Source organism: Antechinus flavipes, chromosome 4 (assembly GCF_016432865.1).
Source record: "Antechinus flavipes isolate AdamAnt ecotype Samford, QLD, Australia chromosome 4, AdamAnt_v2, whole genome shotgun sequence".
NCBI classification, from domain to species: Eukaryota; Metazoa; Chordata; class Mammalia; order Dasyuromorphia; family Dasyuridae; genus Antechinus; species Antechinus flavipes.
Window position 1 is genome coordinate 203,808,535 of NC_067401.1, and position 12,349 is coordinate 203,820,883.

The window sequence follows — 12,349 nt, forward strand, 5'->3', positions numbered from 1 at the left end:
CACCTTCATCTGCCTTAATTTTCTCAACTGTAAAATGGGAATAATAACATTTTCTTCCTAAGATTAGCGTGAAGATCAGATAAGATTGTATTTATAAAGCACTTAATGCAGTTCCTTGGAGCACAGTGGATGCTTAATAAATGCTTGTTTCTTTCCCTTCTTGTATTTAACATTCTGTCCCTGGGTCCTAAAGCAGGAATGAATGAATGTCATCCCTCCCTCTAACTTATGTCTCTCAAAACACATAGTTCTTCAAGGTTCAGTTTGTGTTGGTTCGTATAAGAAACTTTTCCTGTACTTAGAATTGCTCCCCCTAAAAAGACATCTTTTGTTTATTGTGTATATATTTCATATTGATTTGTAGGGTACATATTGTATTCCCGTATTATGATGTAAGCTCACTGAGGATTGAGGCCATTTCTTATTCAGATTGGGGATTTGGGGGAGGAAGGATTACTCATTTCTATGTCCACCATCTGTCCCAATAATTATTGCTATTCCAACTGGAGTAAAAGTTCTTAGATGATTGGCTACATATCTTGATAAATTCCTAATAAATGCTTGGTTAATTGAATTGAATGGGAAGACACTACAGTTGAGAGAAGGAAGCTAAAGGAGAAGAAAGAGGCTAAAAAACTCCAGAGAAGAGGTGAGGAGTCACTACAAGAAAGGGAAGGAGATCTGGAGAAAGGAAAGGAAACTGAGGGACACTGGAGAGAAGAAAGCAGGCTAGAGAATGAATAAATGAATGAATGAAAAAAGTATTAATTAAGCACGACAGGCAAACACCATGCTAAATTCTAGCAATAAAAAAAGTAAACAGCTCCTGTTCTCAAGGAGTTCGCATTTTAATAAGGGTGTCAACCCAGGGAACTGACCTTTAACCTGTGGGTGGTAGAAGGGGAACAGAGCAGGATAGAAACAGGAGAGACAGGATGTTATGCCTCAGTTTCCCTGAATTATTATGCCTCAGTGTCCCTGAATTATTATGCCCTGAATAAAATTATTATAGCCCCACTCCTTTGTTCTTTAGGAATAGAGAATACTGAAATACCAGTGAGTCATTAAACTCCAGGTAACTTATCTCAAATGCCTGCTAGGATAATTTCCCTTCCTTTGAGTATTGCTGTAGCTGCATAACTCTTAGAAGAAGGGACATATCCAGAGACGTTAATTTCCCCCTAGATAATGGCTTCAGGATGGGCTAGGGAAAACTATCCCTCGCCTACCATCTGTGACAGCTGGTTAGTAGTTGGTACCGGTGCTGGCAAGGAAGATGAGTCTCTTCTCTATATTGATTGACTGTTCACTTCAGTGATGTTCGAGTGGGGTTTTGAGCAGACCTGATGGTGTAAGGAGCACTACCATTCCCAAGGCCGTTGGGTTCAAGGTACTGAAATGTCTTCATCAGAGTAGAAATATGTTGGTGGTCTAAGGTACTGGTGGTGCTGCTTGAGTAAGCCTCCTTCGATCCCTTCCTCCGGTGCCTCGTTGCTTCGGAGAGGCTTCGAACTGCGGGTAAGGAGAAAGAGTTGCTGGGAGACACTGGTAGGGAGGAATTAGAAAAAGACCAACGCCTGAGAAGATTGGACAACACTAAGGGAGGGGCGAGGACTCAGTACACTTTTGGGAGAGGGACAGAGAAAGTTGTGTCTTCAATTTACATTAAATGAATGGTACATAAATATATGCAAACCTTTTCAAGTTTTATTGTTTTTATTTATATTTTTTATTTATTAAATTTGTTTATTTATATTTTATTATATATTAACTAATATATTTCTTAACACATAAATTCATTTATTTATGTTTATTGATTGTATTTGTTATAGTCCTGGAGGGTGACGCTCTGTGTTACTGCTTCGTACTGGGACACCCAGGAAACACTTTTCCTCCCTGCCCTCTCTCCCCATTTTCCTGGACGGGTGCTTCAGACTTTTGTCTTCCAGCTGCAGTCTAATCGAGAACGAAATTGGAAGGGGAGGGGCGGGGATGGAGAGAGTAATGGAATGGAAGGCGGCCCAGGGGCAGATGCCCTGGCCGGGAGGGAGGTGACACCGTGAAATTTCTAACCTGACACAGTTTGGGGGACTGGAAGGGAGGGAGAAGAAAAAGGTGTCTTGAACGGAATGGTAGATCTGCTTCCTTCCTGCTCCCCACGTGCCCTGTTTCTCTCCCCACCGGTTTGGCTGCTTAGGATGATTCTCCGGAGGCGGATCCCATGCCGGAATTCTGCCTCTTTCCCTTTCCTTCTCTTCTCTCCTCCCCACCCATCCGGGCTGCTCTGGGGCCCCAGAGGGCACTGCCCCTGGCGGGGAGGACGGCTGGTTAATCTTTGAACTGACAAGAGTTGGAGAATTCACGCTCAGCTCCGTGCTGAGTATCCCTAACGCAGGACCGAACAAATCGAGTCTTTCCCACTCTCTACTTCTTAGGAATTCCGCAGCACCTGGCCCCTCGAGGACTTCTTAAGCGAACCCTGGGGTCTGGAGGAGAGAAAGCTACAGGCAAGTGAATGGGGAAGGCCTAGGACCGAGGGAGCCTGGGAGCCTTTGCGGGTGGAAGCGATTTACTGTACAGTGTGATTTTAAGGGAATAGGATCACCCTACGTCCTGGTCATCATCATTTAGGAAACTTTCTTCTGGAACCCAGCTCCATCCATACTCGACCTCCCTCCCGCTGGCTTCTAAGGGCACAGGATTGCCATCTTCATATAAAGAAGGAGCTGTTTTTCTGAAAAGGCCATTAGATTAGGGCTGAAACTAAGGGTAAACAAAGCAGGCAGTTACTTAGGGAGGATAGTCAAAGGGGAGAGCACGGGAAATAAAAGCATTTGTGTTTGCTACTAGAAAACATTCTCCATTTCAAGTAGCTACTTCTTTTCTGACAAGTCTGTTTATATGTCTTAGGATGAAAACCCAAAGCCTATGGGAGACAATAACACTCAGGGGGACACAGTTTTCAAATGAATAATAATTTTACAGGGTTCTAGATTTAGAACTGGAGGGGACCCCAAAGGCTAGAATTGGAATCCAGATCCTTTGCCACCAGACTCAATACTAAATTCTTTGAATTTTGTTATAGTCTTGTTCTGCTTGGTGGAGAGGGCTGAATTAGCAGCAATATCTGGTGGAAATTACAAGGGAAGGCAAAACATTTTACAGAGATTTCCTAAAATGCACCAGGATTGTTATGAAGGAGGTAATGATTTTCCCCTTATAGAAGATCTTCCAGCAAAGGTTAGATCAAAGCTTCTTAAACTGTGAGTGGGGAATCACATGTGGGGTTTCATAGCTGATTGTGGGGGGGGGAGTCACCAAAAATTTGGCAACAGTAAAAAATTATCAGATATTTTGCCAAGAGTTAATTCTTTTTGTAAAAATAAACAAGCACATCCATCTCGTTAGCATGGTTGCTTTGTCTTTGATAAATAATAACTATATATATATTATATATATATATATGTATCAGATAATTGTTTTGAAATAATTTATAATTTATTAGAAGTAAGTGTTTGATTGGTATATTTTATATATCTACATACCCAGAGTCACCTAAAAATTTCTTGGGGCAAAAGGGGTCAAGAGTGGAAAAAAGTTTAAGAAGCCCTATGCTAGATGACCACTTGCCAGGGATATTGTTCAGATATAGTTTGAATCTGAATTCTGCGTTTCCTTCCAATTCTGAGCTGCTGTGATTCAAAGATTCTCTTTCTCAGGAGCTCAGCATCTTGCAAGAAAATCACTGACTGAATAGGGAGCATAATATAAAGGTAACTCAGATCTGATCTCCTCCCTACAGGAAATCTAGCAAAGAACCCTAGGGAAGTTAGGAGGAAGGAAATGGGGTGTGGGAGAGGTAGGATAGAGCTGGAAAGGGTCACCCATAAAAACATTTGGTGGCTGATGGAGGGGTTGTTGGAGGACGACTTACTGCTTTAATAGGCTAAACTCTGCCTGTCAACTCCACTTCCAGGATCTTTAATAAAAATAATTCCCTTTCACATAAGTATTTGTGGTTAATAAAGGTTAATTCCTTATAGCAACTTTGTGAGGTGGTGCAAGAATTATTATTTTCATTTTAGAAGGAGCTGAGACTAAAAAGCCAATTTTTCATCAACATAGCTATTGATCTATTTCAATGACTAGGTTGAAGGAAATGGAGAGAGGTTCCATCCCATTCAGTTATGTTCAATTCTTTGGGGTTTCCTTGGCAAAGATATTGGAGTGGCTTGCCATTTTTCCCTCCAGCTCATTTTACAGATGAGAAAACTGAGGTAAACGGGTTAAGTGATTTGCTCAGGGTCACATAGCTACTAAGTGTCAAAGGGCAGATTTATCCACTTCACCGCCTAGTTTTTCCTCACTCAATGATATTACAGTCTAATTAGGAAGAAAAAAAAAGGAAAACAATAAGAAAATTAAATGCCACGGTACAAGAGACCATCAATGCAATGGGGTTCAGAAGAAGAAAAGGACAGTAGTGACTCCTGTGGTCAGGGAAGATTACATGAACTCTAATTCTAGAAAGGTGAGTGGGATTTGGATGAACATCTGGGAGAATACTGAGGTGAAGTAATATTTCTAAGGTAATACAACTAGACAGTGGCAGAAATGAGATTCAAACCCAAGTCTTTTGACTCCAAATCTTATAGCATGGCACATTTTGAAAATAGGGGTTCTGACTGTCTGCTTAATGAAGAGTAGGACGCAGGGTCACAGAGTATTAAAGAGACGTCAGAAATCATGGATTTTGTACGCTTCATTTTACATATAAAGAAGATGAAGGGTAGAAGGGTGTTTTTTTTTTTTTACTGTCATTTTTTATTTTTATTTTCCCCAGTTACATGTAAAACAACATTTATTTTGGTTATACATGTACATTCACTTTTTACATATTTCCATATGAATCATATTGGAAGAGAAAAATCAGTAAAAAAGGGAAAAACCACAGTTTTAAAAAATACAGAAGAAGAATCAAAAGTGAGCATAACATGTTGATTTATATTCAATTTCCATAATTCTCTCTCTGGATGAGGATGGCATTTTCCATCCAAAGTTTGTTGGAATTGCTTTGGCTCTCTGAACTAGTAAGAAGAATTATAATTGATCATTGCACTATTTTGCTATTGCTATGTACAATGTTTTCTTGGTTCTGCTTGTTTTGCTCAGCATCAGTTCATGTAAATCTCTCCAGGGTTTTCTAAAATTAGCCTGATCAGTATTTTCATAGTACAATAATATTACATTACTTTCATATGCCATAACTTATTCGGCCATTCCTCAGTTCCTCAAGTCCAGGAATTCTTGATTCCCAGTTCATGGCTCTTTGTTCCTTATCAGTCAGGTAGGTGACGCTGCAGTGGATAGAGTACCAAACCTGAAGTCAGGAAATCTGGTCTGAGATACTTACTAGCTGTGTAATTCTGAATGAATCACTTCACATTTGACTGCCTTGATTTTCTCATTTGTAAGATGGGGATAAATGATAGCACCTATTTCCCATGGCTTTTGTGAGGATAGACTCATATAAAATTTGGAAAGTGCTTTGGCAAACTTTGTTATTGTCATTTATCCTTTGTTCTGGAAGAGGGTCATGATATCAGGAAGGTGATGTTATGACATGCAAGTGAATTGTAAGTGAGGAAGGGCCTCACTTTCTCCTCCTCAGTCATTTGAGTCCAGTGGCAAAATGTAAATTAGGATGACTAGAGATGGCCTTGGCTGCTGTGGGAAGAAGCTGGCCTTTTTAAGCTAAGATCTTTAAAAGGTTTCATTTTGGTGAGGTAACATCAGTCAGTGATTAAGACAAGCTTTAAAGCACTATATAAAAACTAGTTATCATTATGCTGATGATATTATTAAAGACCCTTTTACTGAGTAGATCCCTTCATGCTGGTAGAGTTTACTGAAGTCTGCTCCCAAAACCACCAAGAGGATAAATCTACATCCAGGGATCAAGAGACATCAGTCTGCTTGTTAGACAGTGAATCCTACTGCACCCTGGAGGAAGAAGGAACTTATCCCCTACCTTCTCAGGTAATAAGGGCTCTTTTCTCTTCTTCCTCTTGAACAAGCAGAATCTTCTATCTACTATTGGGGAATTTGTTTTTCCGGTTGAGTAAAGTTTAGTCAAAACTGTCTCATATAACTTTCTCCACCTTCAGATATAGCCCCCAGGTCTTCTCTCTAAATGAAAACCAGACCCACTAGAATATTCACACTAGTGATAAGGATTTTGTGCAGCCTAAATATTCACATTTTAAAGGAGAACTATGGGAAAGGACTTAACCAAAGGAATGGCTCTCTAATGGTGAAGTTTCAGGTCCCAGTGGAACAGATATTTTAGGAAATGGACACTATTCCTAAATCCCTCAAATGTCTTCATCATTATGGACACAAGTTTTGATAAAGGGGAGTCAGGAACAAACAGAGTTCCCTGAATACAGAAAGAATCTGTAGGGGAGTAAAGTGAAATGTTACTATGGAGTGGAAAAAGAGATGAAAGAATCCCAAATACTTTCAAATTCCCAGCAGTTGTTCCAGGTCTCTGGCTTGTTTCTTCAGGTGCCTGCACACCATGACCTGGAGTCCTTCCATGTGGAATCTGACAACTCTCCCAATTGGCTTCGGATCCGGACCCTCCTGCAGCAGCTACCTCCACAAGACAGTGATGTGAGCCTCAAATACCATCCCCTTCTGTTTAGCTCCTGTTCTCCTTGCTTTCTTTTTTAGTTATCTTCTTTCCCAGAGCAGATATTTCAATTCATTCTGTATTCTTTGAGCTGACTTGAAAATTTCACATTGCTAATTGGGATGGATGAAATGGGGGCAGAGGGAGAAAAGAGGAATAATAAGAATTCTTGTAAATAAAAGTGGTTTGGACAAAATGATACCTCAAATCACTTCTCATTCTATGGTGCTATGAGATCACTGCTATCGAGTGTTATCAAGGAAAATTTCTGGAAGAGGTGAGATTCAGATGGGCTTGCACTCGGTTTTCTTTTTCTCTCTCTTATTGGACTACCTACCAGCTTCCTCTTCACAGTTTTCCTTTTCAAGCAAGAAGTCTCTATCTCCTTTCTAGCAATCAATAATGTCTTTCTTTGGTCTAAATTTACTACTCCTTCATATAATAATGCACTACAAATCACTGTGAATTTTGACAGGAAAGGTACTGTTCAATGCTTGGGGAAGAAGAGAGATTCCAGCTTCGGCTGTTCAGTGCCCATCGGAGACAGCAGGCCCTGGGTCAGGGGATTATCCGAATGGTGCCCCCTAGGTTTGAAGGACACATGTGTGAGAAGGTGAACTACTCCAGATCCTCACCTCTTCGCATCATTAGGCCGGAATGAATCACTATTGTCTCATCTCCCCTTCTAACATTGTAGATCTCTGTTTCAACTCCAGGATCATATGGAAGGGCTAGTTTTGCCCTTAAAATATAAAAAATTTATAAAATATAAATAATATAATATAAAAATATAAATAAAATATAAAAATAAAAAATATAAAAAAAATATTGCCCTTTGCCAATAAAAGTATTGAGGGGCATGGAGTCAGTATGACAGAGAGGATAGAGAGCTAACCACAGAGTCAAGAAAACCGGGAATTAGGTCCCATATCTGAATGACCTGGGCAAGTCACTATCTCTCAGTATTCCTAGGCAATGTTTTAAAATTGTAAATTGCTGATCTGGTTTGGAACTGGAAGTTCCTCATCTAGGATAGCTTACATTGATGAAATATCAGACCCTTAAAAAAAAGAAGAAAAGTATAATATTTATTACATAGTTTAAAAAAAAAAAAAGAGTGTGAAATAGAAATTCATAGTTTTATATGAATCCTCTTTTTATGTTAATTTTTCTCCTTATGCATTTAAGTTCAATTTTTAAAAAAACTATAAGAAGGAGTGTGGACAGAATATTATAGAAATACTATCTGAGGAAAACTTCATGGAGGAATAGAAAAGTGGAGGAAAGTTAACAAAAGAATTTGGATTTGAGGAAAGAATATGATAGAGACTAGGATGTGTGTGTGTGTGTGTGTGTGTGCGCCTGTATATATGTGAATAGGTAACCATGCTTTGGAGGAGAATGGCAGAGGCTAAGAGATGGAGGAAAGAATCGATGGTGTGGAGATGACCTTAGAGGCTAAAGTAAAAGATATAAATGTTCTAGAAGCTGCATGTAAGAGGCTGGAAAGTAAGGGGATATAAATTTCTCCTGGCTCTTTCTAACATTGTTCCTTATCCCACAGTGTGGTACAAATCTGAAACCAGGTGAGCCTGGGGTGTTTGCAGCTAGGGCAGGGGAGAAGAGTTGCTGGCATCCTGATTGTTTTACCTGTCAGGCCTGTAGCCAGGCCCTACTAGACCTGATCTATTTCTACCACAAGGGACACCTGTACTGTGGCAGGCACCATGCAGAGCTGCTCCGACCTCGCTGCCCTGCCTGTGACCAAGTAGGTATGGTTCCCTTGGGAGGGGAGGGAAGGAAGAGCAGAAAGAAGGAGGTTAGGTCAGGGGAAGAGCTGGAGACCTGAGGGCCAAGCTTTAAAACTATTGCAGCTCAGTACCCTCAATTTATGAATTAGAAAATTGAGCTACAGAATCTTGGTCAGGTTAGTGGCAGAAAATTTCTGAAGACACAGGTCTCTTAGCTTCCAGTCTAGTGTTTGATCCAGGAACCCCCAACCAGCCTTCACATTCTATAATCTGCAGGCTTTTTACCCTCCTCGATCTCAAGTAGGCCCCTTCACATCTCTCTTTCTGTTCTTTCCCTTCCTCTGTAGCTCATCTTTTCTGGCCGGTGCACAGAGGCTGCAGGGAGGCACTGGCATGAAAATCATTTCTGCTGCTTAGACTGTACAAGACCCCTTACCTCAGGGCAATATGCTCTGCCTGGTAGTGGTCCCTGTTGCCCCAGATGCTTTGAAATTCGTCTTCACTCTGATTTGGACCCCAGCCAGTCTGGAGGAGGAGAGGCCTTTGGTAAGAAAAGAGAACCAACTTAAAGGACACACAACTAGAGGGGCTCTAGGCTGGGATCTGATTCCAATCCAATCCAATATAATCTAATAAACATTTATTAAGCACCTGCTTTGTTCCAGGTGCTATGCTAAATGCTGGGGATACAATTAAAAAAAAAACTCTATACCTTCGAGGAGTTTACAATAAAATGGGAGGAAAGGACATATAAAAAACTGCAGGAAAAGGAAGTGGTAATGGGGGAGAAGAGAGGGACACAGGGACTATCTGGCATAGGGTATCTTGCATCTTGTTCCATGAAGTTGAGATCAGAGCAGCAGATGCTGAGTGAAGGGGAACAAAAAGTCCAATTTATGCCCTCTGTGAAAGAAGACATTGAAAGGAATTTGTTACACCCCTGTCTAGCTCTCCAATCAGAAGAGAATGGAGGCCAAAGGAAGTGGTGTTATTCAAGGCTTGAGTTTTTATCATGGCAATTTAAAGATTTTATTGTAATTTTCAGTTGTATGTGAGTCTTTTTTTACCCCATTTGGGGTTCTCTTACAAAGATACTGGAATGGTTTGCCATTTCCTTTTTCAACTTATTTTATAGATGAGGAAACTTAGACAAAAGGGACTAAATGGCCAACTTCTAGGAAAAACAACCACAAACCCAAACCCTACCCCCACAAACCCAACAATATTTTGTAAAAATAAGTGACCCAAAAGTATATCTTATAGACAAAACTCCCACAGGTAGCAAAGAGTTCCACATGTGTAGTGAGGCTCTTCAAATGGCAAGGGCTATCTTTTTGTGGCTCAAAAGGAGGCATTTCCTCTACCCTTCTCCAAGGAAGATTTTATTCCTACCAAGAAAGAAAGCTGGAAGTTGGGGTTCTAGGCCAACACTTTGCTCTCTTCATTGAGAGTATCAAGTTAGAAGTATATCTATTCTCCTGATTATAATCTAGGAATATAGGAATATCCTATATTCTAGGATTAGATTCCATCTAACTTTTGATTGTCTTGTCATTTGGGGGGGAGGTGTATATTCAAGGCTTGACTCTTTCCCACTTTCCCAATGAACACACAGCAAATAGCAAAGAAACCTATTTATATAAATCACAGCATAACAGAAGTCAGAGAAAGTCTACATAGGAGGATGAAAACAGACAATACAGAGTGAAGGCACTCTCACATTGGAAGCAAGTTAACTCAGCTCAGTCAAGACAGAGGTCCTAGAGGTCCTAAATCTCTAAAAGGGAAACTCCTTTAAGTCTTTAGAATAGTATGCTGGATATAGAGACATAATGGGGACTGTTAGTTCTTCCCAGAGTCTTTTCCTTCAGCATTCTGAAGTAGAATTGTCCTCTCTCACCCTCTCTCTCTTGAAGCTGGATGGCAGGAACACGAAAGTAACTTGATGCTTAAACAAGACTCAAAGTTTGATGAGTTGGGGATTGGTCCTCAAAAGGGAGACTCAAAAATGACCCTTTCTTGTAGAATCTACTTACTCCTTAAAGGATCTTAGACAAGTCACTTAACTTCTCATGGCTTCAATTTTCTTTGTTGTAAGACGAGAGAGTTAATGGAATTTGAGCTCAGCTCTTGCCACTAGTTGGACTAGATATTTAAAGACACTTCCAGCTATACATTAAGTTTCTATCACCCTATGTCTTTGCATCTTCAGGTCCTGACACAAAAGTATCAAATGATCAGTCCTCTAGCATTTTAAAAATTGGTAGATATGAGGGATACAATAACCAAAAAATAAAACATTCTCTTATCTCAAGGAGCTTACATTGTATCTCAGTCCATATTTACAAAGAGAAGCATATACAAAATACAAAATAATTTTGCAAGAAGGCAAAAGAAGGGAGATCAGGAAAGGGCTTTTATAAGAGGTGGCATTTGAGTTGAGTCTGTAAAGAACCTTTTTGCTGTTCTTTGCGTTCTTAGTGTTTAGCACAGGGCCTGACACACAGTAGGTACTTACTTATTGATAGGATCGAGGAGGAATGCATTCCAAACTTGGTGGTGCACATGGAAAGGTTCCAACTAGGGATATGAAATATTCTTGATGAGAAACAGCAAGCCTAGTTTGGCTGGACCACAGATTGTGTTAAGGGGGATGTATATGAATGGAAACATAGGTTTTTGAAGAACTTTAAATGCCCAATAGAGGTTAAAGGTAACTCAAGTCCAGGAATACAAATACAGACAATCCTTGCTCTCAAGGAGCTTATATTCTAATGAGGAAAGACAACTTTCAAAAGGAAATTGAAAAGGAGGGAATCTTGTATGCTCCCATTTAAAACAATGTGACAATGATCCAGCAAAAAGATTGAGAATTGTGAGTGATGTTTGCTGATTGATAGGTTGACCTCTGTTGCTTGTTCTCTCACAGCCTCCCAGAGCAATGATCCTACCATTGTCTCCTCCACTTCCTGTCATGAAAACGGGATGGAGCAGCCTAGAGACAGCCTTGAGAAAGATGAGATTTCTCAGAGCTTCCTAAACAGCGCTGGGATCCTTGAGGAGGGCCACACAGGGAGAAGACTGAGTCGCTCTTTGAGGACCCCGCTTCCAGGAGAAGAAGGACCCTGCCCCACTTGTTCTTCCTCTTCAGACTCTGAACCTGATGGCTTTTTTCTTGGACAACCTCTACCCCAGCCAGGAGCTGGGAGCCTTGATGCTCCTGGCAGTCTTCACTTGCATGCTGGGGGCAGAGCCCCAGGGAGACAGTGTAGAGTCTGCTAGAATTCTGCCCTCCCCATCCTTAGTACTGCTTCAGTTACAGGTGGTGATCGATGTGAACCTGAGCTTCTGTCCCAGAGGGAACGCTCCCTTCCTTCTTCCTTCTCTTCCCCCCTCCCCCCCTCCCCTCCGAAATGGAGCCTGGAGTCCTCAGTGAAGGAGACTGCAATGGATAAAAATGCTGCCGTTTCCTCAGTTCAAGGTCCCGTTCCTGGGGTGGGAGTGAGTGCGGAGGATTCTGGGGGAAGGCGCATCCTCCTGATTAGCATATACTTTCTGGGCCTTCACACCTTCGGGGACTAGCCCAGCTCTTTGCCCGCAAGGTCAGCTAGAGCTCCGAGTACAGTATTAGCTTTTCGTTAACAGCTGTCCTTAGGCCGATCACATTTTCAGTCAAGGTTTGGTTCTGAAACCCGGGGGTCAGTTAATAGGCGTATCTTGAAGGAGGGCACTGTGCCAGGCACCAAGTGGGCACTTAGTGCTTGCTGACTGGTGTACTGGCACGGTGGTGTAAATAAACTGCCCATATGACTTGGGACAAATTGGCTTTCCACTTTGTTATTTTCCTCAAATTTGTGTTGGACTAGAATATCTCGGGGCCCTTTCTTATCCTTTGGCTCTATTC

The 12,349-nt window shown here is 41.1% G+C and overlaps 1 protein-coding gene across 3 annotated transcripts; it reads left to right on the forward strand.

The window, feature by feature from the left end:
* Window positions 1-1,865: 1,865 nt before the first annotated feature.
* PRICKLE4 (prickle planar cell polarity protein 4) lies at window positions 1,866-12,266 on the forward strand. Of its 3 annotated transcripts, XM_051996942.1 has the most exons (7): window positions 1,866-2,507; window positions 5,885-6,039; window positions 6,568-6,675; window positions 7,170-7,307; window positions 8,259-8,462; window positions 8,793-8,991; window positions 11,375-12,266. In XM_051996942.1, exons 2-7 carry the CDS (start codon window positions 5,893-5,895, stop codon window positions 11,725-11,727), a joined length of 1,149 nt encoding a protein of 382 aa, XP_051852902.1. In that variant the 5' UTR covers window positions 1,866-2,507; window positions 5,885-5,892; the 3' UTR covers window positions 11,728-12,266. The 3 variants fall into 3 exon arrangements, with proteins under 3 accessions (XP_051852902.1, XP_051852901.1, XP_051852903.1); XM_051996941.1 differs by lacking the exon at window positions 1,866-2,507 and having other exon boundaries at window positions 3,493-6,039; XM_051996943.1 differs by lacking the exons at window positions 1,866-2,507; window positions 7,170-7,307 and having other exon boundaries at window positions 3,497-6,039.
* Window positions 12,267-12,349: the final 83 nt, after the last annotated feature.